At 43.7% G+C, this 18,839-nt stretch overlaps 2 protein-coding genes across 5 annotated transcripts in view; both read right to left on the bottom strand.

Moving 5' to 3' along the window:
• The window catches only part of LOC115149411 (rab GTPase-activating protein 1-like), a 198,637-nt gene extending 194,601 nt beyond the window's left edge, over positions 1 to 4,036 (bottom strand). For both annotated transcript variants that reach the window (XM_029692240.1, XM_029692243.1), the window contains exon 1: positions 3,674 to 4,036. The gene's annotated coding sequence lies outside the window, so the exon portion shown is untranslated. The remainder of the gene's footprint in view (positions 1 to 3,673) is intronic.
• A 4,181-nt stretch (positions 4,037 to 8,217) lies between these two features.
• Positions 8,218 to 17,741, bottom strand: LOC115149409 (roquin-2). Of its 3 annotated transcripts, XM_029692239.1 has the most exons (7): positions 17,577 to 17,741; positions 17,332 to 17,400; positions 16,713 to 17,196; positions 13,675 to 13,759; positions 12,653 to 12,836; positions 12,320 to 12,444; positions 8,218 to 11,971 (listed from the first exon to the last, which is right to left on the bottom strand). In XM_029692239.1, the coding sequence occupies exons 1-7, from the start codon at positions 17,709 to 17,711 to the stop codon at positions 11,833 to 11,835; spliced, it is 1,221 nt and encodes a 406-aa protein (XP_029548099.1). In that variant the 5' UTR covers positions 17,712 to 17,741; the 3' UTR covers positions 8,218 to 11,832. The 3 variants fall into 3 exon arrangements, with proteins under 3 accessions (XP_029548099.1, XP_029548097.1, XP_029548098.1); XM_029692237.1 differs by having other exon boundaries at positions 16,713 to 17,400; XM_029692238.1 differs by having other exon boundaries at positions 12,320 to 12,441; positions 16,713 to 17,400.
• Positions 17,742 to 18,839: the final 1,098 nt, after the last annotated feature.

The following is an 18,839-nucleotide window of genomic DNA, read 5'->3' as shown; positions in this document are numbered from 1 at the left end:
GGGAGCTGGTCATATGGCATTTCAGGGCCATCATGTCACATGAACTCGCTTTTAACCTTTATTTTAAGCCTTTCCAGAAATGAGAATTACACCAATAATGAAAGCAATTGTCTGAGGATGGTGCTGGACCATCTGATATAAAAAGAAAATGGGAACAGTTCGTCACAAGTCATGTGACATGATTGTCTTGGACACAAGGCTCTAGGCATAACCACCACTAACCAACCACATTGTTACATCATAGACACTGATAACATTTCCTTCAAAATTAACACAAAGTGGCTCGGGGCCTAATTATTTTCAAGTCACATACATTGACACAGAGATGCCAAAGATTTGAATAACTAACCCAAAATAGGCCAGAGCCTGTCGTTTCCAATCGGAGCAAATTAATCAAAGTGGGCAGAACAAACAAGGAGGTGGGCAGAGCCAAGCACAATCTAGCATTTAATTGCATATTGCAATAACTCAATTCATCCTTGCGCTTAGGGTGAAGTCTACAAAACGTAGTCCACTCTGTTTGTTATAGTTTTGGAAACAGAAAACTGTACGGACAACAAATGTTTCATCAATGAGAAAATTAGCAGAATGTTGGCCGAAATCCATCTCGCTCTATCTTCTCCCACTGCCGGATACTGGGCTTCCTATTGGGCTTCCTACTGGGCTTCCTATTGGGCTTCCTACTGGGCTTCCTACTGGGCTTCCTACTGGGCTTCCTACTGGGTTTCCTTTTGGGCTTCCTACTGGGTTTCCTTTTGGGCTTCCTACTGGGCTTCCAACTGGGCTTCCTACTGGGCTTCCTACTGGGCTTCCTACTGGGTTTCCTTTTGGGCTTCCTACTGGGCTTCCTCTCATCACCATATCTGGTAGTGAGTGGAAACGCTAAACGGATGCTTCACATTTATACATCCGGTGAAATATCTGTGGAGATACTGTAGATGCACGCAGGTAGAAATTCAACACACACAGTATGTTTGTTTAAGAAAATCCCCATTAGCTTTTCCAGAAGCAGCAGCTACTCTTCTTGGGGTCCAAGTATGGGACAGTTAGCCAGTCACATGCACAAACGGACAATCAGGCTGGAACACACAATACACTGGCTGAAAGTGAAAAAACAAACCACTAACGGTTGCACTGACACATTCACAAAAGAAGATGTTGTTTCATGTTGCTGTCTCAGACCCTGACACCCTGCTCTGTTCCCCTGCTCCCCTGCTCCCAGCTCCTTATAAAGGCTGTTTTGTCAAGGCTTTCCCTCTCCCTCTCTGAACTGAAACACAAGCTGCTGATGTTTCCTCCCTCTGTCTCTCCCTCCGTCTCTCCCCTACATCTCTCTCTCTCTCCCCGTCTCACTCGAATCCATATATGGGAAGAAAGCAAATGGGGGTTATTCTGATTGCCAAGCTGATGCAGCGAGTACCAGTTTCCGTCTTCTGTTCTGTAGGCTTAGCTGTTGTCATGTCAGCTATGTCTCACCATGACAACACCATCTATCTATCCCTTCAGAGAGACCATGTTAACATTTCTAGATGTTCAACATATTGACAAAAATGACTGGCTGGGCTGTTAATAAAGCCTCTCAGTGGTCATCAGTCAGTGTATTTGAGAAGTTAGGCTAGGATCTGCTTTGCTCACTGTTCAGCTGCTGGAGTAGTTTGGTTACTAGAGTTCGGCTAATCAGCTGCCACAGCCTTTCAACAGTCGTCAGCTGTGTCTTCAGTCCCGGCGCTGCAGGGGGGCTCTCTTATCTCTTTGTGCCTTTGTCTGTCGCTCTCCCTACAGCTGAACTGGCTGCTTTAAGGCCTGCCAGGTCAGCTGAGCTCTCCTCCTCTAAGTGCCTATCATCTCACTAGAGGAAGACAGGGACTGGGAGCAGTCAGGCTGGCATATCCACTAGTTTCAACCACATTCACAGCAGTGATTTCAAAGGCAGTGAGAAAAAGAACACGAGAGAGACACAGACAGAGAGAGACACCGGGGTTACAGTTGAGCTTGGGACAGTCAAGTCACGAGTGGCAGTGCACAAAAGAAAGAGAGGAGGGGGAGAGAAAGAGAGAGGCAGAGAGAGACCGTGACAGTCACTGAATCACATTGTGCCGGTAATGATAACCATCTCATTTTGAACCTAGAGAACTCAGCCACATGCACAAGCTTGACTGGCTTAGGGTGATTTCTGGCTATTCATAAAGAGAACCTACACACAGTTCCCCATCATAAGCTACTAAACTGTATTATGTGGAAGTGGAAGACTGAGAAACTGCATGAAGATCTGTACTCATATCTGTAAGTGTTGGTCTGGCCTACACCCTTTCCTTGTAAGAAAGGCTGCATAATACAATCAATCAATGAACAGCACATGCCAACACTGAAACTCCCTTTCCATAGCTGAAAGACCAGGTGGTGTGCTCAGCTACTTCAGGGATACAGTAACAGCACCGCTATGTGTCTGTCTGCATAGAGAACAAGGACAAGTGTCTTATATCCACATAGCAGGATGTCACCTGACTACATTGTTCAGCAGGTACAATTAGCCCAGAGTACCACCTGTGAAAGTTCTCTGGGGAAAAGCGGAAAGCCTTGTCCTGTCATGACTTGACTCCTGTCCATGCCTGGCTGTCAACAGTGCACAACACAACAGATGCCACTGCCAGGCTGACTGGACAAGGCGGTAACAATGCAACAGTCATGCCTATCTATACCTGAAGTAACACAATTCAAGGCTACATGGCCAGCTATTAATTTGCACAAAGGAAAATTACTGAAATTCTGCAGCCTGGTATAGAATTCATAACACCTGCACACAGTCAACAACAACTCCACCAAACACTGATCAAATACAACTTTAGGACAGTGTTGAGCTTTCCTCCACTGGTGCTCCTGAAGCAGGTTTTTATGCAAATATTTGAATATGGTTCAGGATAATGGGGAGGAGGGTGCATGACAAGCTGCATAGTTGTTTTTGTTGACTGCTGCTTGTATTTCAGATGAGTGAACAAACCTCACCTGGTCTGGCTACGTTGCCATGACTACCGCTATGCGGGTACCCTGACGTCATTTGTTATTCATCGGGGGCCACCAGCAAGCTGGCTAACTGTTCATCTGCCAACGCCGATTATGGAATTTAATACCAAGCAACTAGCTAAAGTATCTATATTTATGGTCCCCTTCATTTGTAAATAACGCTAACGTAAGGTTAGCACGAATATTTGATCTGCAAACAAATAACGTTAGCTAAACATCCATCTAACACACGATTGAGTGCAATAAACTGTACAGTAGCTGCCTGGGTAGAGCTAAGTTAACTAGCTAAAGTAGATAGATAGTTACCGAGAAAAATATCCACAATTACCTGTAGTTAGCAGATAGCCCCGCCAGCCTAGCTAACGCGTTAGCTACCTAACTCTGCTTTCTCCAGACAACTTAAGTTGAAAGAACACTAACGTTATATATCTAACTAGCTACTATCTAGTTTGGACATAAAACCAAATATAACTAAATCTGTGATAAAACTTGGCCTTCATAGTGATGCACAAGCCTTGGACGTTGACGTTCGTTCAGCAGCTCACTACACTGTCGGGGCTAGCAACAGACGCATTAGCTTCAAATGATCCTGTTCAAAGGAGACAACATATTTATTGAAAACAAATATGCATGTAAGTGTCGAATATCTTACCTGTGTCCACAATTGTGTTTTATTCCAAAGACGGTTGACATAACATTGCACAAGTTAGCTTGCTACTTCTGCAACAGCATTCTTTCTGTAAACAGAACCCAAACCCCTGGAACGACGCATGCGCAGTACAATGCCCTGCTTGTCAAAGTGTAGCCGTGCAAAATCATTTTTTTTTTAAAGTCTATATGACAAAATTAAGAGGCACTGAGTGTCTGAGAAAAATCGAATGAAGTGTCAAATAAGTATTCTGCATAGGATTCAGGCATACCAGTAATGACCCCGTGAACATGTGGTGAAGAGAAGATCAGACAGTGCAAATGTGGATGACGAACGTATGGTTCTTCTTCTTCTATGATATCTTGGCGGTCTGCAAACAAACGTTTAAGATACATGCCGCCACCTACTGTGCTGGAATGTAAGATCAATCAACTTCTACCTTCTATTTGTTGTTTGCCCAGCTAGCATTGACACTAACAGTTGTGAATCTGATGCAGCCGAAGGGCTACAGCCCCCTTACCCGGGAAAGCACCGAACAACAGAATGGGACGTTGGACCATCAAAGAGGTGCAAATATGATGAGTACTACATTGATTTGGGGTTCACTTATATTGGGAGTAGTGCCTTTCCTCAGACACAGTGTGTTATATGTGCAAAGTACTATCTCACAACTCGATGAAACATTCACTCTGCACAGACATTTAGAAACAAAACATGCCAGTTTGAAAAATAAGCCACAGGAGTTTATTGAGCGAGAATTAAGACGACTTTCCAGTAGTAAGACATATAAATTAAGGAAATTAAGGAAAACATCCTCTTCTGTAAACCACTGTAAACCAGGATAACAGGAGAGGATATTTTTAAAGTACTGGACAGCTTTGTGACATCAAATGGACTTTGGTGGTCAAGATGTGTTGGTATCTGTACTGATGGCGCAAAAGCCATGACAGGGAGACATAGTGGAGTGGTAATGCGCCTGCAAGCAGTTGCTCCTGACGCCACTTGGGTACACCGCAGCATCCACCGAGAGGCTCTTGCTGCCAAGGGAATGCCTGACAGCTTGAAAGACGTTTTGGACACTACAGTGAAAATGGTTAACTTTGTTAAAGCAAGGCCCCTGAACTCTCGTGTATTTTCTGCACTATGCAATGATATGGGCAACAACCATGTAACGCTTTTACAACATACAGAAGTGTGCTGGTTTTCAAGGGGCAAAGTATTGGTGCAAGCTTAAAGTTTTCTTTACTGACCATAATTTTCACTTCTCTGACCGCTTGCATGATGACGAGTTTCTCACATTACTGGCGCTTTCTGGGTGATGTTTTTTCTCGCCTGAATGATCTGAATCTAGGATTACAGGGACTCTCCGCAACTATATTCAAAGTGCGGCTAAAATTGAGTCTATGATTAAAAAGTTGGAGCTTTTCCCTGTCTGCATTAACAAGGACAACACACAGGTCTTTCCATCATTGTATGATTTTTTGTGTTCAAATGAACTCAAGCTTACAGACAATGTCAAATGTGATATAGCGAAGCACTTGAGTGAGTTGGGTGCGCAATTACGCAGGTACTTTCCCGAAACGGATGACACAAACAACTGGATTCATTATCCCTTTCATGCCCTACCTCCAGTCCACTTACCATTATCTGAACAAGTAAGCATCATCGAAATTGCAACAAGCGGTTTTGTGAAAATGTTATTTAATCAGAAGCCACTGCCAGATTTCAGAGTATCCTGCCTTGGCAAATCGCGCTGTTAAGACACTGATGCCCTTTGCAACCACGTATCTATGTGAGAGTGGATTCTCAGCCCTCACTAGCATGTAAACTAAATACAGGCACAGAATGTGTGTGGAAAAATACTGACACTCTCTCCAATACAATCCAACATTGCGGAGTTATGTGCTTCCTTTCAAGCACACCCTTCTCATTAACCTGTGGTGAGTTATTCACCATTTTTGATGAACAAATAAGGTTTTATATAAAAGATGGCTAAATAAAGAGCAAATGATTGATTATTATTATATTATTATTTGTGCCCTGGTCCTCTTTGTCACTTCCCACGAGCCGGGTTGTGACAAATACTCACACTCATTCTTATGTTTAATAAAAGTGTGTGGCAGGCATACAATGATGGGCAAAAAACAACATTTGAGAGTGTGCTGACCCTGGTGCTAGAGGGGGTAGAATGGAGGTTGAATGTTTGAAGGGGTACGGAACTATAAAAAGTTTGGGAACCACTGCTATATATCATGCTGAAACACCATTGGGATTGTTCAGCATGTCAACAACCATTTCATCAGTAAAATCTGTTACCCCCAATATCTCTTTTGCTGTCTCAAAAATAACCTGGCATTTCTGCTTTCCACAACCTGAGTCATATTGAAAACCTTACCAATAAAAGCTATGAAGTCAACTTTATTCATTATCACACCGCACATTCATGAGCACAACATTTCTGAACCGGTCTCGAAACCATCCTGGACCATCAGAAGCACCAGCCCCGATAGTAGGTCCACTTTCTACAGATACATCCATGTCAGATCCATCACTTACTACAGGTACATCCATGTCAGATCCATCACTTACTACAGGTACATCCATGTCAGATCCATCACTTACTACAGGTACATCCATGTCAGATCCATCACTTACTACAGGTACATCCATGTCAGATCCATCACTAACTACAGGTACATCCATGTCAGATCCATCACTTACTACAGGTACATCCATGTCAGATCCATCACTTACTACAGGTACATCCATGTCAGATCCATCACTTACTACAGATACATCCATGTCAGATTCATCACTTACTACAGGTACATCCATGTAAGATCCATCACTTACTACAGGTACATCCATGTCAGATCCATCACTTACTACAGGTACATCCATGTCATATCCATCACTTACTACAGGTGCATCCATGTCAGATCCATCACTAACTACAGATACATCCATGTCAGATCCATCACTTACTACAGGTACATCCATGTCAGATCCATCACTTACTACAGGTACATCCATGTCAGATTCATCAGTCTACACTGTAGTTCTACCAATCTGTTTTCCAGCCTCTGCATATGATACATCATGACTGATCCTGTATCTCTGAGCCTCTCTAGCCTCTCTCTGTACCTGGCATCCACCAAATGCTGCACTGTGTTCTCCCCCACAATTACAGCACTTAACATTCACATTGCTTCCACATTCACCATAATCATGTTCCCCTCCACACTTGGCACATCTTTTCTGTCCTTTACTCTGAGCAGCTACATGTCCCATTCTTTAGGCATTTAAAACACCACAGTGCATATAGGACAAATTCTCTAACATTGAAACTAAGGAAGACTTTCTCAAACCTCAGCATCACTGATAAGCTTTCACTTTTTTGACCCTCTTTCCTACTGATTAACCTTTTGGCCTCAATCACTCTGCCTTCCTTCACATTCGTTTTAATATCAACTGTGGACGTAGATATTGGGACCCCAGTGAAGACTCCCCTCAATCTAGCATAATCACCAGGGACATGGCTTTTAATCTTCTTCCCATTAAGCTTTTCCATTTTCAGAATCTTCTCTTGCTGAGCCTGGCTATCACACAATGTTAACAATCTACCATTTCCAATGAAGCAAGCTAATTTCACTTCACCTACCTCTTTCTCTATGGCATTAGTTAGTTGGATAGGGTGTGAGGCCCTGTGGTCTAATCAAACACCCCTTTCCACTCCAACACATCCCTACTATTGCCTCCTACCCTGGCCCTCTTTATGCTTTCTTTACTAGACACTCCACTGCTTTCTGTATCATGATCTCTCTTCTTCCTATGTCTTTCCACTGCCGACCATTCTGGTCCTTGACCCTCATCCTCCCGCTCCACACCATCAGAACTGACTCTCGTATTGTTCTCATTCCAGCACAGCTGTTGCTTCACCATCTTTTTCTGCATTTCCTCCCTCTCTCACACTCCCCTCTGAACATATGGTTCTTGTTGCAAATTGGTGTAACTCCCCTCCGCCATCAAAACCCTGAGGAAACATTGTATCAGAATCTAAATTCAGGTTCAGCAACACCATGGTAAAGGCCATGTAAAGCTAGTTCTTCCTGTCAAGGCTTGTTTCATCATGTTCCTGGACTAAAGAGTGTGAAATGTTACCTCAGAAAAGTCTGTAACTACCTCTGGTATATTCTGTTGAAATAGAGCTAGAGGGGAAGTATGTACAATAGGTAACCGTAGCAATAGTCACAGGCAGCACACCAGGGGAAGCCATTCACACTTGATCTGAAACTTTATGAATATTTAACCTTTTATATAACTAGGTAAGTCAATTTAAGATAAAATTCTTATTTACAATTGTGCACACCTGATGGGACTCCCAATCACAGCCAGTTGTGATACAGCCTGGAATCGAACCAGGGTGTCTGTAGTGATGCCTCTCGCACTGAGATGCCGTGTCTTAGACCGCTGTGCCTCTTGGGAGCCCAGAATATGGGCCCAGATCCGAAGTTCTCAAAGCAGTTGAAACAGGACAAAGTCACATATTTTGTGTTTGTTATTCATTTATTGTAGCATGCAAAGTTTCAGGTCTACCTGGTCCATCAAAGTTGTATCAGAGTATTCTGCTTGGCCAAGCTGTCAGTGCAGGAGCAAATAGCACACAAAGACAACCAACAGGTCAGGCAGTTGGCTGGTCACATCTGAACACAATCAATACTTCAAACTAAGAACATGGTTCAGGATGAACACATTCTGTACGTACACCAAACCAAACCCTGCCTTGCAATGCAGGGAAACCTTTCACAAAGTGATATTTCAAATGAAATAAATGGAATACATATTATTCATTTAGACATATTTTTATGCTGTCTCAGTTTCATCATTGTGAAACCTTTATTTGTCCCTCTATATCAGTATTTATTTAAATATCTGATTCCATGTTGTTGTATAAACGAGCAGTTAGTCCATCTAACGATGGTGCCAGCCGTGTACAATAATGATGGATGTGTGCACCATCTTGTATTTCATTTACATTTCAATCGAACAATAGATTTGCTAAGAAAATGTCTAATACAGACATAAATATTCAAACATAAGTTCCGTCATAGTTGTACAATTGACAAACAGGCAAATGTTTTCACCTTACAAGACCACCCTCGGCTAACTTTGACTATTCAGCAAATTTTCAAAATTCAACTGAAGAAGCAGACTTGACTTATCCAGAGCGAAGTACTACAACTCAACCAATGATGGTAGTAAGTAATAATAATAATAATAATAATACATTGATCGTTATCAATAATAAAGCATTTCAGAAGCAGTAAACAGTAAAATGCTGCAGGCAGGCTACAATACTTGGCGTGGCCACACAGTGGGCATGTGCAGAACAGTTACATCGCTGGGTGTGTTGTATCACAACTACAGAATCATGTACTTCCTCCTTCGCCATGACAACAAGAGGGACTAGCATGCATGACCTGGGGGCACTGGCTGGATAGTGGGTAGTAAGATGACGTGGGAAGTGCAGTGCGATCAGATCATTACACCAGTGCTTCATTAGACAGGCACTGGAACACTCTGGAACTCGTTCTACCTACATAACTCCCAATACTGTTCTTAATGTGCCCATTCCCTTCCCAACTGGGTAAAACTATTGATATTGAATCCAAACATAAAGGGACACATTATAGCAAAATTATAAATCCCTCCTTAAACACATTTATGTGGTGAAAAGTTACATTAAACTATATTCATTAATGTAAATATTTGCGCTCATGACCCATAATATTCAGTGCTGAAGATGCGTTCAGGGGTGTAATCATTAGCCAAACAGTTGCAAAACATTACGTTTTGCAACTAAAATCAGAGTTTCTATTGGACAAATTCAGGTATGTCCCTCCTCGTTTCGTTTCGTTTGCTTCCTGCAACAGAATCGGCGTAATGAATAAACCCTTTATCAGTAGCCTAGCAACATAACTCCTCCATCACTAAGGGCTGCAGAGACTAGACTCTAGCACTCCCTGCTGGAACAAACCTAAACTACAGGAGCCAGATAGGTCTAGAATCACAACATTACCCTTGAACTTGACCAGGTTCTAAACCTTAATAGACTACCTGGTCCCTCCCACATCTTATACCCAAAGGCCCCTATCCCCCAAAGGCCCCTATCCCACAAAGGGCCCTGTCCACCATTAGACAACAATGGATTCCGCTAATTGATTGTACACAATATGACACTAAAACAATTTCAAAGTCAAAGTCTGAAACAGGAAGAGAAGAGCAACAGAAATACAGTAGCCTGTCAGTAATGCTTAGAGAATGGATATACTGTGTCTTTCAATATGTATGGGGCAGTCCTTAAGGATTATCAATCACTGGTCAAGTTGTGTCTCACTTAGCCTGTCTGCTTCCTTTCAGACGTAACAAAATAAACCCTATTATAAATAGGACACTTTTCTAAGTGCTGCAAGTTAACACATAGCGTCACCCGAATCTCTTCACCCCCACAGGCAGGAGAAGACAGCAAACAGAACGTTCAGTGCACAAAACTGCAGTAAAATAACACTGACCCTTTTAGGCCAATGCATGACCCTCGGTAGCGATCACATTATGATGATGGACTGTATTCGTTAGACCGTTAACCAGCAGTGAAAAGACTGCTGGAAATATGAATATAGAGACAGACTGACAGATCGGATTCATTTCAACCCAAACATTACGACCAACAACCAAACAAAACAGAGATCCCGATACAAAATATTTTGACAAACAACTTCACGGAAGTTAGCAATGCTTCAAAGAAAATAACAAAACATTAGTGAAAAGTTTGAACAGGGACAGAACTAAACAAAGACAGCATGAATAACAGCACACAATAATCACCTGGTGGTTTGTTGACAATCTGTCATAGTAAACACAGATTATGAGTTTGATGCGCAGAACCAAAAAGAGCTGCAACAACCAGTTTACATTGTGAGTATATGTCATGTGATTCCAGTGTAAGTACAGCGTATCATTTCATTACAGCAGATCACTACAATTCAATCCCTGGCTGCAGTTGCACAGAGGATAGCAAGAAATGATGGTGCCAGAACCACTGAATACTGAAATCTGTTGAATATATCAAGGATTGTTGATACATATTGTTCTATTTGGTGTTTTTAATGTATTAAGCCCATGGTTAAGACTAAATATGAGGAGATATTTTACGAACATAAAAAAAGGCCACAATTGTGCATACATGTGAGTGCGGTGACATCTGATTGATCGTCATCGTCTTGAATCTCATCTATGAAATGCTTGAGACCAACAAATGACATGTCACAGAGGATAACACGGCCAAGCCTTAGGTACCTTTGATAGGCTACTACAATGTCTAAAGTAGATGGGAGTTGGACTAGAGCAACATCTAGTGTTGGTATCCTTCATCTCTTCCTGTTAATCTTCCTCTTTTAACACCTACAAACCCTGTTCAATTAAGCGCTATTTTTTCAAAGTAAAGACTTGGAATTTTTCAAGAGGCAAATATCCTTCCTATGACTACAAATGCATAGTAATGTGCTGTTATTGTCATCAGCTCAATGTCAACAGATGCTGATCGCATACACACACAACAGTGCTGAACACCTTTGTTACCTTGGAAACATTGTAGAACTAACAAAAAGAAAACTATTGGATGCCATGTGAAGCATGATAAACACCATCATCATCATCATCATCATCATCACTATAGGAAGTGGAGAGCGAGCAGCACACACAAACAAACACCTGATCAAAAAAAGTCCCTGCCGAGATGAGAAAAGAGGAAATGCGACGGAGGCTACTGGTGTGTGTGTGTGTGTGTGTGTGTGTGTGTGTGTGTGTGTGTGTGTGTGTGTGTGTGTGTGTGTGTGTGTGTGTGTGTCTGAACTATACATCTCTCTTTGTCATGTTTGAAACAACACTACCTGTGGTCTGAAGTTTTATACTGTATATAATATGCCCTCAGACTGGTGATATTAGTGGCGTGAGACCTGATCGCTGTCTGATGATACAGGCCTATACAACCCTAAGATGTTACTGTGACAGCAGGTGTAGGAGCTGTGTAGCGCTGGGCCGGGACCACCGGCTGGGACCACCTTCGGGACCCCCAGGCGTGGCGGTGGGGGGTGTTTGCCCTCTCAGTTCCCGTTGAGCAGCATCTCAGGGCCTGTGTTAGGGCAAGGGCCCATGTCTCCCAGTCTCAGAGGGCCGGTCCTCATCCTCAGCTTCCCCACGCTGAGGCCTCCTGAGCCCAGACCTCCAGGGGAGAGAGACCTCCTGGAACACAGAGATGCAGTATGAGCTCTGATCAGTAACCAATGAGTAGAAGAGATCTCTGCCCTTTATAGTCCTTGTCAGAAACAGAGAAGCTGCAGTAAGGGAACAGTTGTTTCTTTAAGCTACACTTACTCACCCAAGTGTAGGCCTATCTGATGTGTGTATGACCATGTTATGACCATGCCTGCCAAAAACAATTACCCTCAGGAATAAATAAAGCTTATTGAATTGAATGTTTGCGATGAGGGAGAAACCACATCAATATTGAGCCTTGCTACTGGTGTGTTTAGTGTTGACTTGTCTCACGTTGCCAGACATCGGTTGAGGCTAGTTGTTGACTGAGCTCACCTGAAGGCCATCTTCTTCAGCAGGTGAGCTTCCATCTTGTCTGCTGACAGCTTGTCTGTCTGTGTCCTCTGGGGTTCACTGCTGGGAGGGGTGAGGAGTTGGGGCTCTCTCAGCTCCAGGGGCTTCTAACACAACCAGAGAAGAAGTCAGACGGAGAGTAGACATGGAAAACATATAGTTACATTACAAAGTCAGATGTTGCAATATTCCACAACTTTACAGATCCCAGATCATCCCTTATGGGACACAGACACCAATCAATCAATCAATCAATCAGTCAATAATGAAATCAACCAATCAACCAACCAATCAGACACAGAGACGTCACTGTACCTCAGACTGTTGACTGATGTCCTGCAGGTCAGTGTCCTCTACGTCTAGTACAGACAGCTCCAGTTCTACGTCTCTGTCCAGTTCACGCTCTGCCATGTCTTTACAGTAGTCAGTCTGCAGCATGTCTCCTGCACCAGCCTTCTCTCCACTGCTGAAGGACCGCCGACGGGCGGCTAGCTGTTCACTGTTGACATACAGGAATGGTGCCAATTTAAGATTATCTACAATATCTTCATTGTATGTGCTGCTTCAGATATGCAACGTTACAGTAAAACAGTGGCTTTGTACTGTATTGTACTATAATGTACTGTATTGTACTGTATGGTACTGTACTGTATTGTACTGTACTGTTATCACATGTGTATTCTGACTGAAATGATGTAAATAGCTGATGTACTGACAGCAGAATGAGAGACTTGTGGAGTACAGAACAGAGGACTAGATTCCCCTCTCCAGTCAAAGCTACAGAGAGACCGTTAGTCAGAGTCAAGGGGGGTTACGTGAGCAGCAAACAACGACAGACCAGAGAGATGCTCTATGTTTAGGAGGAGGACAGAACTGACTGCAGCACAATGAAAGAGGAGGAGGAGGAGAGAGAAGAGGAGGAGAGAAGAGGAGGGAGAAGAGGAGAGAGAAGAGGAGAGAGAAGAGGAGGGAGAAGAGGAGAGAAGAGGAGAGGAGAGTGGAGAGGAGAAGAGAGAGAAGAGGAGGGAGAAGAGGAGAGGAGAGGGTGAAAACAACACTTCCAACACAGTCGTGATGAGCAAGCAAATTCTCAGCAGCATACATACAAGATGACCTCGAAGTAAAAAAGACAAGATATAAAAGAAAACAGGAGAATGCCTTTGTTAAGGGTGAAGAGAGAAAGGTGGGGATGGGATGGCTCTACATGGTATATAGTATAGTATTATATAGTATAGTCTCATATAATATTTTATAGTATAGTATTATATAGTATAGTATTATATGGTATTGTATTATAGTATAGTAGTATATAGTATAGTATAGAATCCATACTGTACCCCTCTAGGAAACTGGAGTGGCTGGAAGAGTCAGACTCCCGGGAGCTCCACCTGTAGTCCTCATGGCTGATGTGTGGACCATAATCTGTTAGAACCATAGATTTACAATAACAACATTGAGCAAAACTATTACAATACCTTTTCCCACCATTGTCAACACTATGCTTAAGTGAACACATGGGAGCGCTGGCCGCAGTGAACCAGGGCTCTGTTGAGCCTGCTGAGAGCTGGTTGCATTCAGAGACTGGCCTGGAGATGAAAGAAAACGTTCATTTATATTCACGCTCTAATCCCCCCACATGTTGAGAGGATTCTGCTCTGTGCTAGCCTAGCAGCAGGTCCTAAAACACATGTTGAGAGGATTCTGCTCTGTGCTAGCCTAGCAGCAGGTCCTAAAACACATGTTGAGAGGATTCTGCTCTTTGCTAGCGTAGCAGCAGGTCCTAAAACACATGTTGAGAGGATTCTGCTCTGTGCTAGCCTAGCAGCAGGTCCTAAAACACATGTTGAGAGGATTCTTCTCTGTGCTAGCATAGCAGCAGGAGCAGGTCCTAAAACACATGTTGAGAGGATTCTGCTCTGTGCTAGCCTAGCAGCAGGTCCTAAAACACATGTTGAGAGGATTCTGCTCTGTGCTAGCCTAGCAGCAGGTCCTAAAACACATGTTGAGAGGATTCTGCTCTTTGCTAGCCTAGCAGCAGGTCCTAAAACACATGTTGAGAGGATTCTGCTCTGTGCTAGCCTAGCAGCTGGTCCTAAAACACATGTTGAGAGGATTCTGCTCTGTGCTAGCCTAGCAGCCGGTCCTAAAACACATGTTGAGAGGATTCTGCTCTGTGCTAGCCTAGCAGCAGGTCCTAAAACACATGTTGAGAGGATTCTGCTATGTGCTAGCCTAGCAGCTGGTCCTAAAACACATGTTGAGAGGATTCTGCTCTGTGCTAGCCTAGCAGCCGGTCCTAAAACACATGTTGAGAGGATTCTGCTCTGTGCTAGCCTAGCAGCAGGTCCTAAAACACATGTTGAGAGGATTCTGCTCTGTGCTAGCCTAGCAGCAGGTCCTAAAACACATGTTGAGAGGATTCTGCTCTGTGCTAGCCTAGCAGCAGGTCCTAAAACACATGTTGAGAGGATTCTGCTATGTGCTAGCCTAGCAGCTGGTCCTAAAACACATATTGAGATGATTCTGCTCTGTGCTAGCCTAGCAGCAGGTCCTAAAACACATGTTGAGAGGATTCTGCTCTGTGCTAGCCTAGCAGCTGGTCCTAAAACACATGTTGAGAGGATTCTGCTCTGTGCTAGCCTAGCAGCTGGTCCTAAAACACATGTTGAGAGGATTCTGCTCTGTGCTAGCCTAGCAGCAGGTCCTAAAACACATGTTGAGAGGATTCTGCTCTGTGCTAGCCTAGCAGCAGGTCCTAAAACACATGTTGAGAGGATTCTGCTCTGTGCTAGCCTAGCAGCAGGTCCTAAAACACATGTTGAGAGGATTCTGCTCTGTGCTAGCCTAGCAGCTGGTCCTAAAACACATGTTGAGAGGATTCTGCTCTGTGCTAGCCTAGCAGCAGGTCCTAAAACACATGTTGAGAGGATTCTGCTCTGTGCTAGCCTAGCAGCAGGTCCTAAAACACATGTTGAGAGGATTCTGCTCTGTGCTAGCCTAGCAGCAGGTCCTAAAACACATGTTGAGAGGATTCTGCTCTGTGCTAGCCTAGCAGCTGGTCCTAAAACACATGTTGAGAGGATTCTGCTCTGTGCTAGCCTAGCAGCTGGTCCTAAAACACATGTTGAGAGGATTCTGCTCTGTGCTAGCCTAGCAGCAGGTCCTAAAACACATGTTGAGAGGATTCTGCTCTGTGCTAGCCTAGCAGCAGGTCCTAAAACACATGTTGAGAGGATTCTGCTCTGTGCTAGCCTAGCAGCTGGTCCTAAAACACATGTTGAGAGGATTCTGCTCTGTGCTAGCCTAGCAGCAGGTCCTAAAACACATGTTGAGAGGATTCTGCTATGTGCTAGCCTAGCAGCTGGTCCTAAAACACATGTTGAGAGGATTCTGCTCTGTGCTAGCCTAGCAGCTGGTCCTAAAACACATGTTGAGAGGATTCTGCTATGTGCTAGCCTAGCAGCTGGTCCTAAAACACATGTTGAGAGGATTCTGCTCTGTGCTAGCCTAGCAGCTGGTCCTAAAACACATGTTGAGAGGATTCTGCTATGTGCTAGCCTAGCAGCTGGTCCTAAAACACATGTTGAGAGGATTCTGCTATGTGCTAGCCTAGCAGCTGGTCCTAAAACACATGTCGAGAGGATTCTGCTCTGTGCTAGCCTAGCAGCTGGTCCTAAAACACATGTTGAGAGGATTCTGCTATGTGCTAGCCTAGGAGCTGGTCCTAAAACACATGTCGAGAGGATTCTGCTCTGTGCTAGCCTAGCAGCAGGTCCTAAAACACATGTTGAGAGGATTCTGCTATGTGCTAGCCTAGCAGCTGGTCCTAAAACACATGTTGAGAGGATTCTGCTATGTGCTAGCCTAGCAGCCGGTCCTAAAACTCTAGCATAGTTGAAAGAGAAAATGAACTACATTTACATGAACTACAATTCTGTTTTATATATCCAATCTATGACCTGTAATGTTTTATATATCCTATCTATGACTTGTAATGTTTTATATATCCTATCTATGACTTGTAATGTTTTATATATCCTATCTATGAAATGTAATGTTTTATATATCCTATCTATGACTTGTAATGTTTTATATATCCTGTCTATGAAATGTAATGTTTTATATATCCTATCTATGAAATGTAATGTTTTATATATCCTATCTATGACTTGTAATGTTCTGTAATTCTGTTAAGTTTTTCTTCCTGCTGTCATTTCACAGAAAATCAGAGACATAACAAATCATAGACAGGATATATAAAACATTACAAGAGAGATATAATAATGGATAATATCTTATTACTTTACATTTGAACTCCAACCCCCCCATCCCCTCCCCATCCCCTCCCCCATCCCCTCCCCCATCTCCTCCTCACCTCTGAAGTTGATGGGGATGCTGTTGCTTCCCTGGCAGGCTGTGGCCTGGACCGGGTCGGTGGTGTGGTACCCTGTACGGGAGGCGCGGGATATCGCCCCCCATTTGGAGATGATAGGCCCTTCTCCAAACGGTATGATGGGCCCCTCTCCAAACGGTGTGCTGGGGTCCTCGTCTTTCAGACGGCGGTAGGGCTCAAACGGTATGCTGGGGTCCTCATCTTTCAGACGGCGGTAAGGCTCAAATGGTATGCTGGGGTCCTCATCTTTCAGACGGCGGTAGGGTTCAAACGGTATGCTGGGGTCCTCGTCTTTCAGACGGCGGTAGGGCTCAAATGGTATGCTGCGGTCCTCGTCTTTCAGATGGCGGTAGGGCTCAAATGGTATGCTGCGGTCCTCATCTTTCAGATGGCGGTAGGGCTCTAACGGTATGCTGGGGTCCTCGTCTTTCAGACGGCGGTAGGGCTCTAACGGTATGCTGGGGTCCTCGTCTTTCAGACGGCGGTAGGGCTCAAACGGTATGCTGCGGTCCTCATCTTTCAGATGGCGGTAGGGCTCAAACGGTATGCTGGGGTCCTCGTCTTTCAAATGGCGGTAGGGCTCAAACGGTATGCTGGGGTCCTCGTCTTTCAGACGGCGGTAGGGCTCAAACGTGTGTAGCCACCGTGTCCTTTCACCATTGTCTACTTCCTGAAAGACAAAGCATTAGTAGAAAACATAGACATTTTCATTTGTTAGTGTAGGCTATGTCACAGTAATTGCCTAATTTGTCATGTGATGCTAGACTATATTGTTATGTTCTGTAGGGTCTATATGTGTCTGTGTGGCTGTTTGGTTGAATTAAGAAGGCATGTTGTGAGACCCACTAAGTTTTCGGAGCGGGAGTGAGCTGAGGTCTTGTGATGCTCTGGTTCAAAGGGGCTGATGCAGGTACTGATGGTTCCACAGGACCAGGGAGAGTAGTGGGACAGATTCTCCTCTCCACGGAACTTACAGTTCATACACTGACCACCACCACCGTCATCATGCTAGAGAGAGAGAGAGAAAGAAAGAAAGAAAGAAAGAAAGAAAGAAAGAAAGAAAGAGAAAGAGAGAAAGAGAGAGAGAGAGAGAGAGAGAGAGAGAGAAGGAGAGAGAGAGAGAGAGAGAGAGAGAGAGAGAGAAGGAGAGAGAGAGAAAGAAAGAAAGAAAGAAAGAAAGAAAGAAAGAAAGAAAGAAAGAGAGAGAAGGAGAGATAGAGAGAGAACGAGGGAAAGAGAGATAGAGAGAGGAGAGATAGCAAGAGAGAGAGAGAGAGAAAGAGAGAGAGAGAGAGAAAGAGAAAGAGAGAGAGAAGGAGAGAGAACGAGGGAAAGAGAGATAGAGAGAGGAGAGATAGCAAGAGAGAGAGAGAAAGAGAGAGAAAGAGAGAGAGAGAGGAGAGATAGCAAGAGAGAGAGAGAAAGAGAGCGAGGGAAAGAGAGATAGACAGGAGAGATAGCCAGAGAGAGAGAGAAAGAGAGAGAGAGAAAGAGAAAAAGAGAAAGACACATTTGAAATTTCTTTATTCTTTTGGAACTTTTGTAAGTGTAATGTTTACTGTACATTTTTTATTGTTTATTTCACTATCGTTTATTATCTATTTCACTTGCTTTGGCAATGTAAACATACGTTTCCCAAGCCGATAATTCCCTTAAATTAAATGTAATTGAAATTGAATTGAAATTGAGAGAGAGAGAGAGAGAGAGAGAGAAGAGAGAGAGAGAGAGAGAGAGAGAGAGAGAGAGAGAGGGACAGAGAGAGAAGAGAGGGAGGGGGGGGGAATAATGGAGAGATGGATGGATGGGGATGGGGGACAGAGAGAATAGGGGGGGAGAGTTATGAGGACTCCCAAACACAAACTGCGACTCTCTATGCCATAGCTACCAGTTGCCCAGCAACAGTCACAGTCTAAAATAGCTTTGGATTCAACACAGCTTTTGGGCCAGAATCAAAAACACACACAAACAACATATACAGTACTGTATAGATTTCATGGGGCAACAGAGTGGAGAAAACTCATTACAGTATGCCTTTTATACTTTCTCTCTCTGTCTCTCTTTCTCTCTGTCTGTCTTTCTCTCTGTCTCTCCCTGTCCGTCTCTCTTTCT

This window comes from Salmo trutta, chromosome 15, assembly GCF_901001165.1.
Source record: "Salmo trutta chromosome 15, fSalTru1.1, whole genome shotgun sequence".
NCBI classification, from domain to species: domain Eukaryota; kingdom Metazoa; phylum Chordata; class Actinopteri; order Salmoniformes; family Salmonidae; genus Salmo; species Salmo trutta.
Note: the sequence above shows the minus strand (reverse complement) of the source record. Positions and strands in the feature narration are given on the sequence as shown.

What these genes read in the sequence shown, in the direction of transcription:
- LOC115149409 (XM_029692237.1), bottom strand. Translation starts at nt 17,711, where the DNA reads ATGAACTGTAAGTTCCGTGGAGAGGAGAATCTGTCCCACTACTCTCCC. An exon ending in CACTCCAGTTTCCTAGAGGG is followed by an intron (nt 12,837 to 13,674) that starts GTACAGTATGGA and finishes GTATGTCAACAG; the next exon opens with TGAACAGCTAGCCGCCCGTC. An exon ending in ACATCAGTCAACAGTCTGAG is followed by an intron (nt 12,445 to 12,652) that starts GTACAGTGACGT and finishes TGGTTGTGTTAG; the next exon opens with AAGCCCCTGGAGCTGAGAGA.